This window comes from Neolamprologus brichardi, chromosome 16, assembly GCF_056152115.1.
Source record: "Neolamprologus brichardi isolate AB-2024 chromosome 16, ASM5615211v1, whole genome shotgun sequence".
Lineage (NCBI taxonomy): Eukaryota > Metazoa > Chordata > Actinopteri > Cichliformes > Cichlidae > Neolamprologus > Neolamprologus brichardi.
The window spans coordinates 33,732,452-33,755,825 of NC_142119.1; the positions used below are offsets into that span (position 1 = coordinate 33,732,452).

General features: G+C 40.8%; 2 protein-coding genes across 3 annotated transcripts in view; both read right to left on the bottom strand.

The window, feature by feature from the left end:
• Nucleotides 1-5,065: 5,065 nt before the first annotated feature.
• Nucleotides 5,066-8,520, bottom strand: LOC102779480 (uncharacterized). The gene is made up of 2 exons (XM_087852971.1): nt 6,604-8,520; nt 5,066-6,505 (listed from the first exon to the last, which is right to left on the bottom strand). Exons 1-2 carry the CDS (start codon nt 8,518-8,520, stop codon nt 5,762-5,764), a joined length of 2,661 nt encoding a protein of 886 aa, XP_087709097.1. The 3' UTR covers nt 5,066-5,761.
• fhip1b (FHF complex subunit HOOK interacting protein 1B) overlaps nt 8,475-23,374 on the bottom strand; it is a 41,373-nt gene continuing 26,473 nt past the window's right edge. Inside the window, exons 12-13 of one of the 2 annotated variants that reach the window (XM_087852970.1) lie at nt 22,193-22,500; nt 8,475-8,559 (exon numbers count right to left, since the gene is read on the bottom strand). In XM_087852970.1, the coding sequence (XP_087709096.1) occupies nt 22,196-22,500 (305 nt within the window). In that variant the 3' untranslated portion in view covers nt 8,475-8,559; nt 22,193-22,195. Of the gene's footprint in view, nt 8,560-17,707; nt 22,501-23,374 lie in introns of those variants that run through there. The other variant, XM_087852969.1, reaches the window with a different exon arrangement.

Sequence of the window (23,374 nt, forward strand, 5' to 3'; positions counted from 1 at the left end):
ACGCTGCTTTTCCAACAAAGGCAAATAAAAATCGTTGCACACACTTTCATATAAAGTCAGCACAAAAGCAAACTTAATGTGATTTCTTCCCCAGGGTGTAACATTTAGGAAAAGGATCAAATGCATATACAGGATTAAAAGCATTGTGGGTCACTAAAAACTCCGCATGTGAAGTATTTTAATGAAACTGTGAGGCACACAGAATAATGATTTCCAGAACCTTAAAGCTACTTGAGGGCAAACTGTAAATTATGAACAGAAGCTTGAATAACTCACTAATACTGAGAATTTCTCCAAGACTATAAGAAAGACACTGTGAGTTTTTTATATTTTACAAATGCTCTCACTAATCTGTTAATCTTCTATTGTTTTATGCTATTTTGTGTGTAGGAAGTGGCTCATTTCCATAATTCCTCCACAGCTGCATAGCAACATCCTTGCAGACTATACAGCGAGCACAAGGTTACCACACTCTCATATAAATGAATCGATGTGCATTTAAAACGCTGTTCGAACTTACAGGTTTAAAGTTTATTTACTTGATTTTATAATTTAACACGCTCACTAAGAGTGTTGCAGGTCGTGGAGTTTCATTAACGCATTGTAAAAAAAAAAATGTAACTGACAAAATTCTGGGGCAAGTGAACTGGGAAATGGGGTGCATCAAATGAGGAACAGGAAAGCTGGATGACAGGATAGCCAGCTGGCTAGGAAACAAGGAAGCTCGCTGAGTGAAGAACAATGGATGAACAGGATAGTTGATTGGCTAGGAAACAGCTCGTGGGAAACAGGTGGAGCTGCAGAGACGGAAACAGGAAGATTCGTTCTGAAGAGCTCGAGTTGCAGTTAACAGAGAGGAGAGGAAATGGTATGTCTGCAGATAAAATCCATGGCATGTCTTTAAAGTTACCCCATTAATCAACCAAGTCCCTTTAGTAACATCTAGTGGCAGGTAAAAGCCACTGACTTCCATGCAAATGTGGATTTGGCTGCTATCTTTGAGAGATGTAGAGTCATTTTGCGTCTCTACGCTATCACAGTGGAGTTGAAGTGTCAGCTTTAATTTGTGGAGCTTTACAAAAGTGTTGTATTTACCATTTAGAAACCGAAATGCTCTTTTCTTTGATGAGGTGGGTAAAGGACCAAAATTCAGGAAACACTACCGAAGAAAAAAGGAGGTTACTTAGTGGCTATAAGAAAGAAGCAGTCTAACAGGACATGAAAACCGGTGCTGGAGGATGGTGTCACACAAATACAAACTTCATTTGACACTGAGCTTCTGAAAGAACTACACATCCTACATTTACTGTGTATGAACAATCACTGTGGAATCAACCTTTCAACAAATGCTTGACATCATTGTGCCATTTTTTCCCCTTGTACGACACGATGACCACACTGCACCGCTGGCTGTCTAACAGACCCTGAAAGTGATTTTCACTCCGTACGAAATGTCCAGAATGTGTGCAGAGAGCATGTGTCATTCTCTGCGATGCAATCACGACATTTCTGAGATGTGAAGCCCGCGTTGAGAGACGAGTACTGATAAACAGCTGGGGAGGAGTGAGGGGGAGTTTGGCCTGTGGAGAGGTTGGCATGAGCATCTCAGATGTGCAGGAAATTGACTTAAAATGCAAACGGAGCCCTCGTGTTATTCTTCACTTGGCAACGGATGCAAATAAGTGGGCGTTAGACGCGAGAGGGTCCTCCTTCACTCCTTTCTGTGTGCAAGTTCATTCTATTAATTTCCACCACAAATAAAATCATAATTGTAGCGGGTTTACAGCTGAATTTTACTGTCTATATTGGTTTTTAAATTCACAAAAAGACACAAACCCCATATTTATTCATGGTGTGGAAGATCTAGTTTACGCTATTGTGAACCAAACACTGTGTTTATGTCAACTTTTAATATTGTAGACAACCTTAAGGCAATACAAGATATTAGCAGGACTCAATAGACGACTGAAGCCCAATGAAGATCACACAACTTTTCCTTCTTACATTTTATTATCATTAACATGGAAAATCATCAAAACTAGAGAGATCCAAAGACGAAACCTTTTTGTACCTTTTAATGTATTAAATCTGTCTTGACATTTCATGGCTTAATCTAAATGCTCAGACACACTAGAGAGAAAAACAGGATTTAAAACCTTGTGATTAGGAAAGGAGAATAAAAAAGAAAGAAAATCAGTGATTGCAGTGAAATTATTTTCTGTCCATTGCTTCCTCCAAGTTCTGGTTGCTCAGAGGTTTAGTGTTCACAACTCTCAACCTCTGGGCAACTGCTTTCAATCACATGGTGACTGCACCGGTCGGACTTGCAAAGAGCATACAAGTTGACCAAGTTTTCCAAATATAGCAGTCTAGTTGATTAAAGCAGACAACATATTACCATCAATCTCAGGCCGTCCATGCAACTCGTCTGCACGTGTCTCAAGATGCTCTCAAGGTTCCTGAGCATCGATGTTATTTTGCCATAAGGCAGCAAGTACATCAGTATTTGTGGAGCCTCTCGCTGGAGTCTGAATCGAACTAGTTATGCACTTTTACTTATTTAGTTCATAGGCCCATTCAATCACAAACTCTGAGGCAATAGGACTGAGCAGGCTGATTCAGGCTTATCAGCACAACAAAGTCATTGTGAAGATGGCAACTCTGGTCCTCGTCTTCAAAGAAACCACTTCAAAGGCAGATTGCAGGTCTAGTGCACAGAGTTGCAGTAATTTGGTCATGTTCTCCAACTGCTCTGTTCTCTAGTGACTGTATCATGACAGAAAGGCTTGGAACATTTTAGACATGTTCAAGAGGAAGAAAAAAAAATCCAGGTAACTTCAGTAAAAGCAGCAACTCAACAATAAAACGAGTGTTGATTTATTAACAATTATTAAGAACAAATGTAAAAATGATGTAAACACTGAAATAAGAACAGCGATGGTGAAAACGGTATTAGCCTTAGTGTTGAATTAAGGATGTATATACATCCCAGTAGTGTTAAAACCAGCAGAATGTCTTAAATAACTTAATATCTTAAAGCTAAGCAGCTTTTGTTTGACATTTTTAAATAAATGCTGTTTGAGACACAATTTTTACAGAACTTAGTTTAGAATTTTTAAGTTTTGGTGCAATGATTCACACTATTTCTCCGCCCATTTCTCTTTCCTTTAACTTGTAAGGTTCTAAATCACAGAAGATTGCCTCCTTTGCAGATACATCTATCCAGCAAGCTCACCATTTGGACAATATTTAGGTTAAAGCTATCAGTTCCAATCGATACGGGTCTTCGATTGACCAGGGCCAAACTGTGATGGCTAGACAACTGAGTCAGAGCATCTCCAAAACTGCAGCTCTTTGGGGTGTTCCTGGTCTGCAGTGGTAAGTATATGTCAAAAATGGTCCAGGAAAGGAAATGGTGAATCAGTGAAAGGGTCACGTGTGAGGAGGGAAGGCTGGCCCATGTGGTCTGAAGCCAAAGACAAGTTACTGTAGCTCAAATTGCCGAAAACGTGAATTCTGGTTCTGATAGAAAGGTGTCAGAATTCACAGAGCATTGCAGTTTGTTGTGTGTGGCAGTGCATAGCCGCAGACCAGTCAGGATGGCCACGCTGATCCATGTCCACTACTGAAAATAACACAGTGGGCATGTGAGCAGAACTTGAACACAGAGCAATGGAAGATGGTGGCCTGATCTGATGAATCGTGTTTTCTTTTACATCACGTGGATGACCGGATGCCTGTGTGTCACTTATCAGGGGAACACCTGGCACCAGCAGGTGCTATGGGAAGAAGGTGAGCTGACAGAAGCAGTGTGATGCTTTGGGCAATGTTCTGCTGGGAAACCTTGGGTGCTCCCATCCATTCAATTCAATTCAATTTTATTTATATAGCGCCAAATCACAACAAATGTCGCCTCAAGGCACTTCATAGATACAGAGAAAAGCCCAACAATCATATGACCCCCTATGAGCAAGCACTTTGGCGACAGTGGGAAGGAAAAACTCCCTTTTAACAGGAAGAAACCTCCGGCAGAACCAGGCTCAGGGAGGGGCGGCCATCTGCTGCGACCATGTGGATGTTACTTTGCTTAGGTGGGTGGTATGTGTCAATGTTTTATCCTGTCTTCCTTCTCTCACCCCAACCGGTCGCAGCAGATGGCCACCCGGTTCTGCTGGAGGTTTCTTCCTGTTAAAAGGGAGTTTTTCCTTCCCACTGTCGCCAAAGTGCTTGCTCATAGGGGGTCATATGATTGTTGGGTTTTTCTCTGTATCTATGAAGCGCCTTGAGGCGACTTTTGTTGTGATTTAGCGCTATATAAATAAAATTGAATTGAACTGAATTGAATGTTGTAGACTATGTAACCCCCCAAAATGTTTCAGGAACTGTTTAAGAAGCACAACAGTTGGTTTAAGGCAGCGGTCCCCAACCCCCGGGCCTTGGACCGGTACTAGTCCGTGAGTCGTTTGGTACCGGGCCGCGAAAGTGGAGGTTCAGGTGTGAAATGTGTGGTTTTCAGGGTTTTTATCGGTTTTCAGCATTATTTTGTTATCGTTTTTATCGTTTACTTGGTTTTCCTTGGTCTTTTTACGTTTGTTATGAATAATTTTTTTTTTTTTCCGTACCGGTACTAGTTTTAATTTGTTGTATTTATCCGCGACACCTTAAAGGCCGGTCCATGAAAATATTGTCGAGCATAAACCGGTCCGTGGCGCAAAAAAGGTTGGGGACCGCTGGTTTAAGGTGTTGACTTGGCCTCTAAATCCCCCAGATCTCAATCCAAACACATCTGTGTGATGTGCTGGACAAACAAGTCCAAAGTCATAATGTTATGCCTAACCGTTATATGTCATACATATGTCCACAGGGTGCTGCAAAAGAAAATCTGTCAGCTCTAAAAAGCAAATGCAAATGTTCTTAATAATTTCACGCTTTCAGCCTATCCCAAACGGACAATCGTCTGCCGAATGAAACATCTGCTACAAACAGCCACATCTCACAAAAGAAAACTTGGCTGACAGTCGGGTTGCACTGCTGACAGATGCTGCTGTGCAAGAAGGGAGTGGGTGGACTGAAAAAGAGCCACAGAGATTAACTCGTTGTCAGTAAAAATCAGTGACAGCATGAAAAATCGTAGAATTTGCAGGAATCACCGAATCCAATTGTGACGAGATGTATTTGAAACACAGACACCCTGCTCTTTGTATCACTTGAAAATAAAAATGCCACATTGGAGAAAGTACAAATTCTCTACTTTTTAAAAAATTGCAATAATATTATGTTAATGAATGCGAGTCCATTCATATTTGTGCAGGATTGGATAGCTTTATTAAATTTATGCATGAGTAAATACTAGCCTGTGCTCATGCCTGCGGGTTAGCAGCTTTGGTAGAAAACTGAGCAGCACACAGATCAACACAGACATTGTGCAGACTGTGACTAAACTCTAATCTACAAACAACAGACAGCAAAGAAACAGCAATTCTACTTGACCCTGAACACTTCAAAGCAGCTACACAACAACAAGCTAAAAATGACACGAGGAACACTCACTGCCTAGTGCAACACCAGCTCTTCTTTCCTTTCTCTTTGTAGCTTAGCTTCATAGTCCTTGCTTTTATCATAAATGTAGCCTTTGGCCTACAAATCCAGGCAGACATGTGACTCTTATAGGTGCAGCTGGGCCGAATACTAATGCATCATTTATCAGAAGCTTACAGTGCTGTACTTTAGGGGTTTTTTTCTTAATATCAGCACACTTTTCCTAGTCCTGGGATGCTTTGTACTGGTATATCTTGATGCAATGATGCATGCTATCTGACACTGCAAGTTGGCCATCAGGTAGCAAGGATAGGCCACGTGGACTACTCAAACCCTGGGTTATTATGGGCCAACCTACTCCCTGTGCTGGGTATAAAAGGATTCTGTGCTGCTCCCCCCAATCTGCTACCAAAACATTACCATCTGTATCTATACAGATACCCCAGGGACAGGTCAGGACAGGTCCCATACCTGCACATACACCCAAAACTCTAACTGTGTTCCAGCCTGGCTCCAGAACTTTGACGCAAGGTACACGACCAGTTTCATTGCCCCTCTCGGATACAGCCACCATGCCTGAGCTCAAGCAAGCTGCCACTAAGTAGGGTCGGTGGAATCCAGTTACCACTGTGCGTTCAAGACGGGAGCCTGTCTTGGGGTCAAGCTTTAGGGCAATGAGGGTACCTTTTCGGATATCAGCCACCAGGAATTCATCGAGCCTGGTTACGGTCACGCCCCTGGGAGCTTCCAGTTCATCTTTTGCAGAGCCGAACCCAGACCCTCCAAAGGTCTGGAGCAGTCGGCCGTGCCTGCTGAACACAAGAAGAGCTCTTTCTGCTGCACAGCTTACTGCAATCAGACCCTTAGCATTGACCGCAATGTCAAAGTAGTTCCTACACCGTCTGTCGGAGCCACCAGCAGTTGGAGAGGCCACTTGTTGGAGGACATTTCCGCGAGCGTCAGTCACCTGTTTCAAAGTTGAAATTCAATTATAACCTCATTGACAATTTCATTTCCTACACTGAAAACAAATTTCTGTACATGTTTGAGTTGTATAACACCTACCTGAATTCGTGCATTTCCACAGTCCACTATAAAGAGCTGACCCTGTGGTGTGGCATGGATACCACTTGGCAGGGTAAGATCAGCTCGACCTGAACCTTGCTTTCCAAATTGTCCAATGAGATGGACACCTTTGGGTTTAAATTCTGTGGAAGACAAGTCACACTCCTCCTCCAACTCCACCAGTGCTTGCTGCCTTCTTTGTCCTCTGCCCCACTTTTTTGCCTCGAGTTCTGTTGTACAGGAACCATCTATAACAGACAGGGATAAAGACCTAGCCGCAGGAGGTTGTTTTGATCCAGCAGCTGTGGCCTGTTTCTGTGGCTGGTATAAAATATTTTGACCTCTATAGGAAGGCGACGAGAAAGTATGCCCCATGTCAGAGGCTTGCAATTTCCTTCTGAGAGTCGGCGAGGTTGAGGTGAAGCTCGTCTTGAAGTTGCTGCCCCTAGTCCCCCACAATCCTTGCTCAATTGGCCCACTAGTAATCAATGGGCGCGTCTTGTGAGTCAAGTCCACTGCAGACTTTGATAAGCGGCAACTGTAATTCAAAGAGCCTCTGTTCATACTGTAGTCATGAGATGGGCTAACAATGAAAGTATAGCTAGAATCAAGGCTGTCTGTTGGGGATGGTGCTCGGCCAGAGTCACCGAGCGTCCCTAGAGAGTGTTCATCAGAAGACTGGCTGAGGCAAGAGGGGGGTCGACCCCTGGATGTGAGGTCTAGGCAGCTTTGGCTGGCTGAAGGTTCCCTTTGAGATGTTAGGGAACTGTTGCAGTATCTTAAAAGTCTATAATTGGAATCTTGACCAACTCTTCCCTTATCTCCATTTTGACCGTCTAAACTTAAGCATTGACTAAGCTTTATATGCTGCTGTTTTTGTTCAGGTAAAAGGTTTGACTTCCTGCTGGAGGCCACAGTTAGCCATTTCCTCTTATTCCTTGGTGAGTAAGGTTTCCCATTCTTGTTTATCTTGTCCTCGTCTTCCATGTCCCATTTTTTAAGAACTGTAGGTACAGCCAAAAATACGTCCTCACCTTGTGGCTGGAAGGAAACTGATTCTACCTCATCTTCCTGAGATGATTCCCAGTCAGCCTGTTCGCAGTGACATATCTTTGCAGAAGAGTGCTTTTTTTCCTCCTCTGATTCTAGGTCACCCCGGTTAGAAAGGCTGATCTTTCTAACAACCCTGCCGGTTGGTGAAATAAATCCCTGTCCTTGGGTGCTCTTCTCTTTTCCAGAACCTTGGTAGTTTGTGTCTTCACAGAGCATCTCTTGTGAATGAAGAGCACATGGCTGTCCTTGTGGCCCACAACCTCCAGCATGCAGGCAAAGGCTTTGTTCTTGAACATGAATATCTCCAAAGTTGACAGCATTCGGTTGTGAGCTTGGTTTGAAGTTCACTTTCTTTAGAGAAACTGAGATTTCCCAAGGTTGTAGGAACTCTGAAATCTCCTTCAGCAGTGGGTTCTGGCTTGGCCCACTGTCCTTTACAACTGATTGACCCAATTCCTGAATCTGCTTTTTCAGTTCTGCCAGTTTGCAAAGCCGCTGGTCCAACAGGGACTGGCTGACCCGGGCTGCTGCCACGTTCTCCCGCTGGATCTGGTCTAGACGCTGCTGAGTGTCCCGATGGTCCTGCTCCACCCTCTCCAGCAGGCGCTGCTCTTCTCTGCGTGCTCCCAGGATAGCTCGCTCTACACCACGCTTTACAGATTCAGTCTCAGTTTCGTGATGCTCCTGCAGCCTGCGCAGCTCTGCCTCTGCCTGGGCAAGGTCACACTGTGCCTGGGTTACCCAGCATGGAGGGTACTGATGCAGGAGAACAACAGAAGAAGGACCATCTGACTGGCAATCAGGGCTTGGACAGTGGCCTGGGATAGGAGAGGTGGGAGTGCTGCCCAAAGATGTTCCCAACATTATGGATTGATGGATTTGTACTTCTCCAGTATTTAGTTCCTTCAGAATGACGGAGAGATAAATACAGAAAAAAAAAGATCAGCAACAACAATCACCTCAAGGAACTTGATATTGTAAGGTAAGGACCCAACAATAATAAGAGAAAACACCAGCAGTCAGACAACCAATTGGCAACAGTGGAAAGAAAAAACTCCCTTTTACCAGGAAACATCCAGCAGAACCAGGCTCAGGGAGGGGAAACCATCTGCTGTGACCAGCAGAGATGGGCAGTAACGCGTTACTGTAATCCGATTACTTTTTTCAAGTAACGAGTAAAGTAAGGGATTACTATTGCAAAAACAGTAATTAGATTACCGTTACTTTCCTGTAGGAACGCTGCGTTACTGCGTTACTAAAACTGATTTTTTGGCGAGAATGTCTCATGACAATGACGTAAGCAACTGCGACGTTCGTGACAACAGCTGTGTGCAGATCAACAGTGGATAATATATCGAGTGCGGGAGAGAGTATGAGCGTGCAGCGTTTAAAGCGTGGAAGTACTGACCTTACTTTGAGTTTGATTCCATAAAAAGTGACAAAAACATTAGTGTCCGTTGTGCGTGGGAAGAAAACTTCTTTTTACAGCGAAAAAAACCCCTAAACTTCCAAACAAGCACCGAGTAGCTACGACGTAATGGGAAACTCACAGAGAAACTCGTGGATTCTTCCACTGACCGCTGCACACCTGCACCAGGGCAAACCTCCGCCTGCCCCACTCCTGCTTTACAGGTGAAAATAGAGCAAAAGGACCGCTAGTCTTTGACTTTATTTATTTTCTGCTGTGTTTTACTTGCATCTATTTGAAAGACTGAGTGTAAACACAAAAAATATTTTATTTTATGTGCTGGAATGTGCAGAAAATAGGTTTAAATATTAAACAAATTTCTTCCAGTCAGAGAATGTTGCAGATAATTAAATTTTTGCTTGATGCATAAAGTTAAAAGATTAAAACTAATAAAACAAGTTTAAAAAAGAGACTTTTCCATTTGATTACATTTTGTATGATGGATTATGCAGAAAAAGTAGAATTGGGCTGAAAGATCTATCACTTTATCACCTATTCAGGTTGTAAATCGTGTTTTTAAAAAGTAACTAAGTAACTAAGTAATTAATTACTTTTGAAAATAAGTAATCAGTGAAGTAATCAGTAATTAGTTACTGATTACTTTTTTCAAGTAACTTGACCAACACTGGTGACCAGTAGGGGTATTTACAGATTTTTTTTCCTGCTGTTTAGGATTATTAAAGTAACAATGTTTTGGAAATACTAAATCAAAATTAATCTTAGATCCTGTCACTAAAATAATTCTGCAACTGAAATTTAATTGTTACTTCACAAGAAAGAGCAGAACCATTTATTCCTTCTTAGACAATTTTTGAATTCAAGCTTATTGATTCAGGATCCTGAAGATTATGAATGTATCTAAATCTAAACTTCACTCGGGGCACAACACCACTGTAAAGTTCTGGTGCATACATTTCCGGAGCATTTATCAAAACCAACTGATTTACTTCAGCATGACTTTAGGAGTGAGTCATAAGTTTTTGTACAAACTTCAAAGTTTTCTTTTCAATGTTGGGATTTTATTTTGAACCTATGTAGTCTAAAATTAAGCGCTGGTCATCTACTGCATCCTGTGACTTAAATAATACCTGTAACAAGTATGACTGCAATCTAATAAACTGCCATGCTAAGAATAGCTAAGTATGATTTCAAATGAGATTTGAAACTCTTGTGTTTTAACGAGTTTTGTTGTATTGGAGCAGCAACATGCAGCATATTCAGTCATCCATCTGCACTAAAATTGGGATAATGGCATCCAGTTACAAAACACCTCACTCCCATGAAATTATCTGTCATTAGGCATGATTTCCGTAATGCGTAAGTGTATGACAGACAGAAATCATGAATCAGTCACACGCCAATTTAGTCTGGCAGAGGTGACTTTCGCTCCATGCATGCTTGCTTGTGAAGTGCTTCTGAGTAAACAGCTGCTTATGGAAAGGTGATACAGATATGAAGAGAGGCCATAAGAGAGCTGAGGCTGTGGGTAGAAAGAACTAGCTAAGGCGAGGAAGAGAAGTTTTGAGTTCAGTGTCGAGAAATCTATTAGCATTTCAAATAGCAGCAGACAGCCAGGAGCATCCAGAGTGAGGGCGAGAGTGGGAGGTAAGGAGACAGCCAGTGTGTCAACACAACAGTACTTCTCAACTCCCCAGTCCCTGCGAATTGATCCTGCTTTGATATTTTATTCATGAGCTGTACAAAGCGATGTAGAGAAGCAGCAGTGAAAGATGTCGATCCTCTGTGTGCTGTGTTGTGATAACCACGGGGAGCCATCACAAAATCAACAGAAGCACTTATGCAGGGTAAACATAAAGAAATTTATATCCCACCTTTCTGTCAGATGTGGAAACAACTTGAGATACTTAACAACAGTCACAATCCAACAAGTAGCTTCAACAGCTTCCAGTTTGGATTCAGGAGACAGACACTATCTCCACTTTTAAGATTAGGCTTCAAACTTTCCTTTTTGCTAAAGCATATAGTTAGGGCTGGACCAGGTGACCCTGAATCCTCCCTTAGTTATGCTGCAATAGACGTAGGCTGCCGGGGATTCCCATGATGCATTGAGTTTTTCCTTTCCAGTCACCTTTCTCACTCACTATGTGTTAACAGACCTCTCTGCATTGAATCATATCTGTTATTAACCTCTGTCTCTCTTCCACAGCATGTCTTTATCCTGTCTTCCTTCTCTCACCCCAACCGGTCGCAGCAGATGGCCCCGCCCCTCCCTGAGCCTGGTTCTGCCGGAGGTTTCTTCCTGTTAAAAGGGAGTTTTTCCTTCCCACTGTCGCCAAAGTGCTTGCTCATAGGGGGTCATATGATTGTTGGGTTTTTCTCTGTATCTATGAAGCGCCTTGAGGCGACTTTTGTTGTGATTTGGCGCTATATAAATAAAATTGAATTGAACAAGATATTCTACTTCAAACTTTCTCCTCAAAATTTTTTGAAGTGTACTTTTGACTTTAAGCTTATGAAGCATAAAATAGACAGTGACTGTTGTTTTTAGGCCTATTTGATGTTACAGTAAAAGTTCATTACTGTGCTATACTGCATGTTCTGTTCAGCGAGATCATGTATATTATTGAAAATAAGGAAAAGAATTTAAAGTAGTTTATTGCATTACCCACAATATGTCAAATGTTCAATTATGATAATACTTCAGAAGTCACCTAAATTCTATTCAGTACAAAATAAATACAAAGTGTTTTTAGCTACAACTAGGAAACTAGCTTTAGCTTGATACGAGCACCGTAATACCCTACTTAATGTGAGTTACGTGCAGTTTTATTTCAAACCTCACTCCATATCTCACTATGGGAAGTGCCTCTTGGTGAGAGCGATTGAGTACCGGGTAATATTTCCAGAGAACTAGAGTTACTCTAGTAACCAAATGCTTCATTTGGGGACAGGTGGTAGTTTAACATTGGTGGGAAAAATTTATTACCATAGCAAAGGTCATAGAAGTGAATGAAGCTCGTCTTTACTAGTTATGGGCAATCTAATGTCCTATAACTTCCTTTTAGCTAAACTGAAGCAGAGCTCCCAAAAGTTGTAGAGAAAAGGATTTGGGGTATTCAACCAACACAGATCCATAAAAAAACAGTCGAGAGAAATATATATATTGCTGACTGCATTTATTTTACTTTTTGTATTAGCCAGTGGCATTTGTATCAGCTGTACGAATTGTGTTAAGTATTTAAGTAACAAGTCTGCTGTCTGCAGTTTACATTTTTTAATATTGACAATTAAAAATAATGAAATCCACAGCACTTACAGTTTGTTACTTTAATACTTCAAAACATTGTTAGCAGCAAAACGAATCACTGAACCCAAACTTTTACCTGGACATAGTCCTTCAAAAACAAGCAATGAATGTTTCCACCATCATTGCCAGTAACTTTATCTATGTTGGGGATAAGTGACTGTGGTAGTCCCATCTCTGCTAGGACTGGCACAAGTCGCCAAAGGTTGTGCTCACATTACCGAAGTAAATTATAGATGAGGGAGTCCAGTTGCTCATGTTTTGAATGTCAGGCCATGTAAGGAAAAGTCAATAGGAAACCTTGTAGTACTATTAAAATAACAAAAACATAAAAACAAAATTAAAAACTGAACTTTACATGTAATCAAAGGATTCATGATATGTCAAAAAAGTAAACGAATAATGAAAATTAACACCCACACTTTCAAATAAAATAAACTAACAAAACATTGAAATTGTACTAGAATTCTGGTCATTTTGGAACGACATATTTAAAGTTCTCAATACAGTTTCCCAGCAACCATTAACAAAAGACCAACAGTTAGCCATTTTAGGAGTCTTACCAAATGGTTTTGTGGGAAACAATAAAAAGTATCTCTTAAGAATCTTGCTTACAGCAGCACTAAAGTGTATCACCATTAAATGGCTGAATCTTGACCCACCTTCATATAATATGTGGATTGATAAAGCAAGAGAAATTTACCAGATGGAGGAAATAACATCTGTTCTGCAGATTCAGAGAGAATTGTTTACTGAGCGTTGGCGACCCATACATGCTTTACTGTTTCAATAATTTAGCATAGGTCTGTTTCGTTTTGTTCATTTATGGCTAGATTTGTCACGTTATTTAATATTACATAAAGTTTTTGTTTCTATTGTTGTCTGTTTGTTTGTTTGCTTGCTTGGATTTTGTTTTGCGCTTCCTAATTGCAGTTCTTATTTTAATCTACATTTCTGCATTGCGGTTCCTGTAACTGTCCTACTTGTGAACATTGACAAGTACAAGTTGCAATGTTGTAAATTATAATAAAAATCGAGTTTAAAAAAAAAAAGAAAAAAAGAAATTGTTCTAGAAAATAAGTATATGAAATATATTTGTAGGGGAAGAAAAAACAAAACATCAAACCCTGCAATCATGTCTTACCTGTAGTCAGGTACCGGCTCTGCTCCGCTCTTCTCTACTACATCCTTGTACTCCTCATACAATCAGCCTCCAGCCCTCCCTCTGTGCCATTTTCCCTTGTTTGCTGTTGCTAGGACACAGCCAAGCCAACTGCAGTTCCCTCTTTGTGCAGACTTCAAATTGTGTGGATCCACATTTGACATTTGTCTTGGTGTTCAAACTGTGTACTTTATACTTTACTTGAACCGAAGATGCGTGTTTTAGAAAACGCAGCGAGTCAGAGTAAATCTATTAACTCAAACCATACAGTCGTTGCTTCAGGGACCACCACACATTTACGTCATGTAGCTTTATGATGAAAACCCATGGAGGTTTTCAAGCTATCGTTAATGCTAGGGATTTACTTAACTATCTACATGAAACACTGATTTCTAGGGTCAGTGAGTCCCCACCCCTCGAAACACGAGCCATTTATATTCTCTGTGGTGATTGGGGACAAATATTATTATTAGTTGATCAATCAAGTTCAAACACTGTGCTGTAATGTCTCCAAATGTCTTTTCTGACCAGTGGAAGAAGGCTAACCTAGCACAGGGACAACACAGTGAAACACATCTCTACATACACACCAGTTAACCCCACAGTCATGTCTTTGGACTGTGGGAGGAAGCCCGATTACCCAGAGTTGTCCACATGGGCACAGGAAGAACATGACCAGCAGGTTCAAACCAGAAACCACCTTACTGTGAGGTAACAGTGTTACATACAGTTATTCAAGTTCATTCAAATTCATCTCACATTCCTGAAATTCACATTTTTACTTTAGTTATTCAAGAAATTCAGATATAAATTCTTCAAAGTTAGGGCTACGTGGTACATATATATAGTGACGACTGCAGAATGCTCATTTTGTCTGACCAGAAGGGCAAATCCAATATCGCTAAATTTTACAAAGAGAGAAAAGCAAAAAATCCTTAGATTAAAGCTTTTCTTCATTTCTATCCCATATTTTATAATTGTGTAATAAAAACATTGTTAGAACTTGTTAGAAGTCTATTGCAAATCATTTATAATAACTCAACTAACAGAGCAGGTATGACTTTGACACAGAGATATCTAATATTAAAACATATAGTTAAAGAATAAACAGTATTTGTGCAGTGTGAAAATGCCTGCTAGTCATTAGGTGGCTCGGTCTCAATGTATCCCAACAGAATTTTAAGGAAATGCCAAATAGTTACTTACTTTAGCTAATTTTTAACTTATGTAGTGAAAAAATGAGTGTTGGTGTTACTGGTTGAAACACCACAGGAACATTGGATGAGCAAAAAAAGGACCAATGTTCTACAAACATTCACACAGATGAACAGGAAATGCAGTGAGTAAAATGGCCATTTTAGGCAAATAATTACTGTCTGAGTCAGCCTGAAAAACAAAAGTTTCCATCACATTTTTTGTTACGCTGCAGGGGGCTTCTGGCAGCTGCCTCCTCCTTTCACCAAATTACAATACTGTGCAAAAGTCTTGAGTCACCCTTCAGTTCTTTATATTGTGCTTCCAAAGAAGTCAGCGTTTGTTGTAGTTGTTATGTTCACACCAGCCTCGTACCTGACAACTTTCAGAGGAGCGCATTTTTTTCTTTGTGTTTGTTTTTTTTTTATTATAAAGTCACCGACCTATGATTCACTCACGCTTAACTCAAGGGATGAACCACTGTTGTGTCTTCTCATAACAGACAATGAACCAATTTTAAAATTGTATCTTTAGGCAATTTTTTTCTGGCAGCTTGTCACAAAACATCATTTCTTCCCATTTTTACAAAAAATAAAAATGCCAGAAACACAGTTTGACAGCCATTAATTAGTATTTTGAATCAACATGGTCCTTTCCAAAGAGCTACTAGATAAAAACAATTGAGAAACCTTGCCATAGTGTGCAGTGTGTCCTTAAAAAAAAGTAAAAAAAACAGAGCATGTGGGGGTCAAAAGAAGAAGTGTCAAGCCTGGAAACTATCTGCAGATGAACAGTAAATTGGGGGGGCACATAAAAAAATAAATGGTAAAAACCTAACATAGGACCTAAGAGCTACATCTGGCCCTTCAGTTGATCCACTTACTAAGGATTCATCGGGTTTGGTGGAGCGATGAATCTCAATGTCAAACCTTTCGTTTAAATCGTCATCAATATGAGCTCTCGCTCTGCAGGCCTACTTGTTGTTCCTAGAGTATTTAAAAGTAGAATGGGAGGCAGAGCCTTCAGTTTTCAGGCCCCTCTTCTGTGGAACCAGCTTCCAGTTTGGATTCAGGAGACAGACACTATCTCTACTTTTAAGATTAGGCTTCAAACTTTCCTTTTTGCTAAAGCATATAGTTAGGGCCGGACCAGGTGACCCTGAATCCTCCCTTAGTTATGCTGCAATAGATGTAGGCTGCCGGGGGATTCCCATGATGCATTGAGTTTTTCCTTTCCAGTCACCTTTCTCACTCACTATGTGTTAACAGACCTCTCTGTATTGAATCATATCTGTTATTAATCTCTGTCTCTCTTCCACAGCATGTCTTTTATCCTGTCTTCCTTCTCTCACCCCAACCGGTCGCAGCAGATGGCCCCGCCCCTCCCTGAGCCTGGTTCTGCTGGAGGTTTCTTCCTGTTAAAAGGGAGTTTTTCCTTCCCACTGTCACCAAAGTGCTGCTCATAGGGGGTCATATGATTGTTGGGTTTTTCTCTGTATCTATGAAGCGCCTTGAGGCGACTTTTGTTGTGATTTGGCGCTATATAAATAAAAATGAATTGAATTGAATGTACAGAGGAGGTCAAGAGGTCGGCAGACAGTGAGTTTCTACAGCTGTGTAAAACACACTGGAGGCTCTGTCATTGGTTTGGGGCTCCATCTGAGCCAGTGGTGTTGGAGATCTTGTCAGAATAGATGAATCATAAACACAGAACTGATTTTGATCCAATGTTAACAGCTTTCCAAATAGCATCATTTTCAGCATGATCGCAAACACACTGCCAGTGCAGTAAAAACATACCTAAGAAAAAAGAAAGAAAGAATTGTACAAATGGGTTTTTCCTCATCGACTATATGTACGTTTCAATAAATCGTTGCCCCCATTTCCCTTACAAAAGATAAAGAAAAGAGGGGTGGCTTGAGACTTTTGCAGAGTAGAGTGCCACCAAGGCATCAGATTTAACACTTCTGATATTTTATTCTACTTTTATTACATGAATGTCTCATCTCACACAATTTTTATTTTAAGGGGTTGTCTGTCTCAGGCGCAGTATGCCCATGAATTCATCTGCATGTTTCCACAAGTACGGATGGATTTTAAAAAGACAGGAAGTGATGTTACTTTGTATGTTTATAGTTTTTGAACTCATTACTCAAGCAGAAAGATGAGCTGGTGCTCACAAGTACTGGGTGCTGCTTCTTCTGGAGCACGAGCCAACACGAGTATGAGAAAACGAGGATATTTTTAAACTGAAAATCTCCTGTGGTGGAGTCCCTTTTCCAAGACGTTCAAAGAAACCCAAAGAAAAGACACCAGGACAAGTGTTGTGTTGCTAGGCAAAAAAAATTTATAAATTAATAAAAACATTCCCTTTGTAGTGTTCTTCTGACAGCTTTTCCCACTTTGCAAGTTGTGTCCTCTTTTCCTCTAATGATTTCAAAATATAGAAAAATATTTCTGACAACATTCATCATGACATGATTTTCAGATGATTTTCATTCTGTCGCGTTAATCATTTCACACACGTCTCCCACTTGCTTTTTAACAGTATTTACACATCAAAATCAATCCATACCATCTCTCCGCTTCAACCCAGAGACACCAGAGCACGTTTTGCATAGATCACAGAGGGGAAAATGTCAGAGGTGAAAGGTCAAAGCCTTTGAAAGAAACAAGATCATAACAAAAGATATCAATATCAAACATGGCACAGATTGGACATTTTGAAGCGGCGAATGAGTCCTTGAGATGTTTACTGTCCCACCCCTCCACTTTCTCCAGGTGGCGCTGCAGCAGCTCGCAATGGAAAAACAGGAGTGGCAGTTCAACATTTTGGATCGCTGTTTGCTCACAAAAAAACAAACAAACAAACAAAAAAAACCCCCAAAAGACATTACACGCTCAAAATTAAGCAAAAACGCAGAAAAATTTTCAAATAACAATTTTAGTGAAATTTATTTTAAAAGTTATTTTTTACTTAATTGTCAGATCAATTTTAGTGTTCAAGAAAATGTTTAAAACACAGCAGAAAAAAGCAAAAAAAAACCAAACAAAAACTGCCAAACATAATCTTACGGAGCTTAGCTTTGGGTTTACAACAACTCCTTTTTTTATTTGTCAGTTAACAGAGTCTGAAAACAACAATAGCAGGCCAAGGAAGCAGGTTTGGAGTCTGAGCAGAGCTGAGATGCTCGTTTGTAAAGAGCTCACACGTTTTGGAAGGCCATCGTTCATTGTGCTAAACAAATTTTTCCAGATTTGTTACAGCATGATTACTCCGTGGCCACTAGAGGAACAAAAACATGCTGTGCATCCAGCCGTGGTAGCTGCTGAAAGCAGAAAGCGTCAAAATCAATTTCCCAAAATCAAAAAAGGCCCGTGCCCCCGTCCATGACCCCGTTATGTGAACGATTGGAGTGCTCATGTATATATATTTTTCTTTAAAAACCAGCAGAGTATGAAAAGCAACTTCCATAAAGCTAAGTAAATCCATCACAGTCACCATGAAGCCTTGATTATATTTGCCAGACTCCCTTTCATTTATCTGTGTGCAACGTGTGTTTCCATATAATCACTACAGTCTTTCAAGGAAGACGTCAAAGGCCCTGGTAGGAAACAATCCCCTTATAAAAACGCCACATTACAAACTTCATCACATTGGTTTTTGGATACTTACAAATGAACTAAAAAAAGATCAAATAAAATGAAAAGATTAAGCGCGAGTACAGACTGCGATCCCTAATTAGACAAATTTATTAATGCCACGTTCTTACTGAGAAGCTCCCTTTTCGTTAATTAGGCTGAGCCTTAAAATTTTTAAATCATTAAAAAACAAACTCTAACTGGCACCGTTTTGTGGGCTCGAAACGTTGACTAAAGAAGCGCGATTCGTGGATAAGGTTCATTACAGTGTTCAGACCGTGCGCCATCAAACTGTCTACGATTGCTTAAACAGACGTTGTGAGTTTCAGGTATCAGCGATTGTCTTTGGTGTACCATGAACACAAATGACTGTAACTGTGACTGGAAGTGACATTAAGAAACAGAGCAAGTAGCATCGATCTTTATCAGAGCTGTTTGTAAAAAATAGTTTTGTTAGAAAACACAATCTTGAGTGTAAAAGAACCTGATGAGGAATGAGGCCCTCTGTTCTCGCTTTTTCGTTTCCTCTCCCTCGCTCTTCAGATCGCATGTGTACAGCAGACTGGGTGATACGCGGATGGACGGATGGCAGTGTGTAAAGTACAAGAGAGACTCCTCTACCCAGAGCAAACATTCGGCGTGAAACCTCGCTGTCATCGCCGAGCTCTGCAGGTGCACGACTCACTAACCACTAAACCTACTGCATGGAAGCTAGTTTAAGCTCAGTACTATTGCACAAACCAAACACTACTTAACTGTTAGTTTATCATAAAACCTCGCCTTATCTGACATGCAGAAACTATTTACCTATTAATAAAAAACCAGAAACAAACTATGGGTCGTTACGAAATGCATCTAAGAAATTCTGTAGAAAAGTGACTCACAGCCGGGACGAAATCCCACACGTACGAGCACGACGAACACGGCTATGGCTTCGACGAGCTGAGGACGTCTCAGCTCGTTGCAGAAGGTGAAAGTGGTGCAATTGGAAAGAAATGTTAGACTTTTTGCAGGGTGGCAGGCAGTTTCTCTACTGCTAAGAGTTGAGAGAGAATGGCTAGTATGTGCAAATATGTTACTTGGAAAGCTGGGTCACAGGTAGATGATTTAACAAAGCACTCCTAAGAATAATGCACATTTTTACAGTTTTTACAGTTTCTGGCAACATTACAGAAAACTGCTACAGATATTACAGAGCTGTGAAATGACTACTTACCATTTTATAAAAAACCAAAACAACCCAAAAACAAATTAGCAACACATTACAAAGGAAAACAGTGAATATCAAGTCTTGGCAAAAGCTTTTAACACTGTGTGGCTGCAACTTCATTCAACCTCCAAACGCAATAAATTAAAGAAAGGCTGATCACAACTTGCATCAGCACCTCCACGTGCACATTTATACTTGGTACCCAATGAAATAAAAAGATAGAGTAGCTATTTCACCATTAAAATGGGTGTTAGTGTTTAAAAAAAAAAGTAGCAGCATATTATTTTCCCAGATGTCCTGTGTGTTCGGTTTGGCCTGTCTCACCAAGAAAACAAAATCTTTTTCAAGAAAAGTCACGAACGCCTCACGAGATTCTGGTTCATCAAATTCAAAATAAGGGAAATAATGCCAACGCACAGGTGGAATTAAAAAAATAAAAAATGTTGCAGAATTTCGGGTCTTTCAAAAGCACTAAATGACACACAAAGGATGCGACACGTACAAATATGGAAGAGGATTAGGGTCACTGGTAGGGATGCACCGATACCGATACTGGTATCGGGGCCGATACTGTAAAATGTGTGTGTACTCATACTCGTAAAAGTTAACCGATACCATGAACCGATACTAACTTATTTCATTAATCAGATGGTGGATTGTCATTTCTGTTGTAGTTTTTTAGATTGGCCACTAGGGGGACATCCCGCGCTAAACAGGCACAGGGTTAGACGAGTGAGATAAAAAAGAGAAACTGGAGGCTGCTGTAGCTAGGCTAAACAAAATGTCAGCAGTGTGGAACAGCCAACTTTAACTCAGGTTTTGGAAAAGCGATGAAAAATGTCAAGAGAAAATCCACGGGCAGTTAAAATAACAGAGGCTCGACTCATTTTATCGCTCTGGATGACCAGCCAATGCCGGTCGTGGAAAACATAGGATTCTTTTCAGCATACTCGAGCTGCGATATGAAATAATAAATAAACAGAAGTGTTTATTTATTATTCTGAAAGCTCGAGACAGTGCCAATAGTTCAGTAATATTTTGTAAAATTACAATGTGGAGACTCCGCAATAATTTAACAGAAGTGCTTATTGAAGTTTTTTTTAAGTGCTTACTTGAAATTTTTTTGTGGTCATTTCTAGTAAGATTTTATTTTTTATCGGCGGAGAATAAAATAAAACCTGTCTTCCAATTCATTGCATTTGTGTGTGTGGGGTAGAAGTATCGGTTTTTGTACTCGGTATCGGCAAGTACTCAAATCCAAGTATCGGTATCGTATCGGTTTGAAAAAATTGGTATCGTTGCATCCCTAGTCACTGGGGTAAAAAAAAGAAAAGAAAAGTGGGCACGTCTTTTTTTTCTTCTTTTCCAGAATTCTGAGAAAAAATTTATTTGACTTTAATCTCAGGATTCTGACTTTTTTCTCAGAATTCTGAGATTAAAGTCAGAATTCTGAGAAAAAAGTAATTCTGATGAAAAAGTCTGAATTCTGGAAAATAAGAAGAAGGAGGAAAAAAAAAAGATGTGCCCACTTTTTTCCCCAGTGGCCCTGATCCTCTTCCGTATTACAAGAGTGCCGTATTCGTGATTCTTCCGCTTAATTTTTTTATTTTTATTTTTTAAAAATGGCGAACAGTGAATGGTTAGCTAATGGCCTGAACAGTTGGCGTCACCTTTTTGGAAAGGAGTGATTCATTCAAATAAACTCTCATACACAATGGCAGACACATCTGCTCCCACATGTTGCTGATATGTCTATAAAATGGTGCAAATTCAGAAAACAAATGTTTAAAACGTTAAAAGAAAAAGACAATAATTACCCAAGTTTCTCAGTACAATTATGGTAGTCGTGCTGATTCACAGGAGACAAAGTGGCGCTCTCCCACACGGAGGTTTTTCCAGTTTTCATCTCATTCAGTGATGACTAGCATTTAGTGCAGCCTTTTAAAATAAACCTAAAAAAGCTCCCATGGTTTTTGGGAACGCTTCTGTTTTTTAAAGTGAACTTTTTCCTCTTAGTCCGTCCTTGACAAAAGCTGCGATGAAAGCAAACATGAGCCAGCTGCACGGAGATGACCAAACTGATGGGATTACTTTGTAAGTGGCTGACTCGCACACGCTTTCAATCTTTTCCTGCCAAACTATTTTTGGTGTTTTTTTTCTGTTGTTGTTGAAGAGGAAACCTTCTTTGTGCCAGCCTGAAAGCACCCTTTCAAAACAAAAGATAACAAGTATTGACTAGCACCAATATGTGCACCTACTTCTTTAATCTGTGGCTTTACTGTCGTATTATACCATGAAATGGTATGTGTATATACAAGCTCCCGAATCTCAAGTATTTACCGAGATTTGCTGTGTACAGGATGTGAATATAATACACGATATGCACAATATCATAAGTGTACAGATGAGGAAAATGATTCCAGTCCTATAGGTATCCTATAATAATTTTAGTAATAAAAAAATCCCAGTTTTCCTCTTTTGTCTGCTTCGTTGCAGAAGAGTCTCACGTGTGTCCTGATGGGAGAATCCGATATTATTTTCTTCTTTGTGTACAGCCTAAATCAACAGACGTGAAGTTTGAGGAGTCTGAGTTTACCTTCTACTCCTCTGCTTCCTGGCTGTGAGGGAAGGGCAAAGAGACGGCGTGCTCCTGCGTGAGGGCAGCCAGCTCCTTGAGGAACTCGCAGAAGATAACGGCGCAGTAGACGGCGTTCTTTACTCGCAGCGCTTCGGCTTGCTTCTCAAGGCCAGATGCCCCTCCGCTTCCCCGGAACAGAGCGCTGTGCAGCGATTGGCCGCCATCCCGTACGTGTGCGAGGGCGAGCTGAGCGGCGTGCCGAGCCCGCGTTGGACTGTTCGTGTGACGAAGAATCAGGTCTCCGAGAGATGGCTTTCGACTCTTCACTGGAAGAGAAGGGCACGGTTTCACAACAGGGAAATAAAACCGTGATGCGAGACTACTCTGACATCTCTGCGGTTTCCCGGCGTTTTCAAAGATAGAAAAGAAGTCACCAAGTGGGCCTGTAGAGATTGACAGACCACGTGATTTTCGCGCATTGCATGCTGGGAACTCGTGGCAAAACAATCCAAGTACCGCATCAAACGCGAGCATTTGAAGCACCGCAAAACGTTCATTCTCCGGTTCCAATAAATTCTTGATTTTTCTTTGCCCCCCAAAAAAGTTATGTACAAAACGAAGGAGAACAATGCCGGTCCGTACAAAGACAGACGAGGAAAAAATCAAAGGAGTGAAAGGTTTAGACCCGTACGAGCACACAGAGTGGACAAAAGACGTTAGCGTGCTGCCCAACTTCAGGTCACTGCAACAAGCCCCGGTACAGTTTACCGACGGATGGGTACAGGACTTTGAAATGCACCGTGTAGAACGAAACACCATCGTACGTATCATAAGTTTACCTCACAAATCGTCTTCATAAATACACATTCGTTAATGTTAACGCCTCTTTGTTCCTTCGGAAACACGGCTCGAGCAATTTCTCTTCAGCGACGTAATCCGATAACAAACGATCTCTTTACCCGTCGGCTTCCCGTGGCTGTCATGCGACCGGCTATTGCAGTTAATAAAACAACAGCTTCTTGCCATTTTTTGTGTTTCTTTTTATCGCTGTATAACTGATTTGAATTAAAAGCCTGCGTGCGCTAGTGCCTCTTGCCACGAGTTCCCAGAATTCTTTGCGGTTTTACCCCTGAGTGACGTCACATTTTCAAATCTCTATAGTTCTGATTATCTCCTTTAATGTGGAGTTTGGTAACAAAT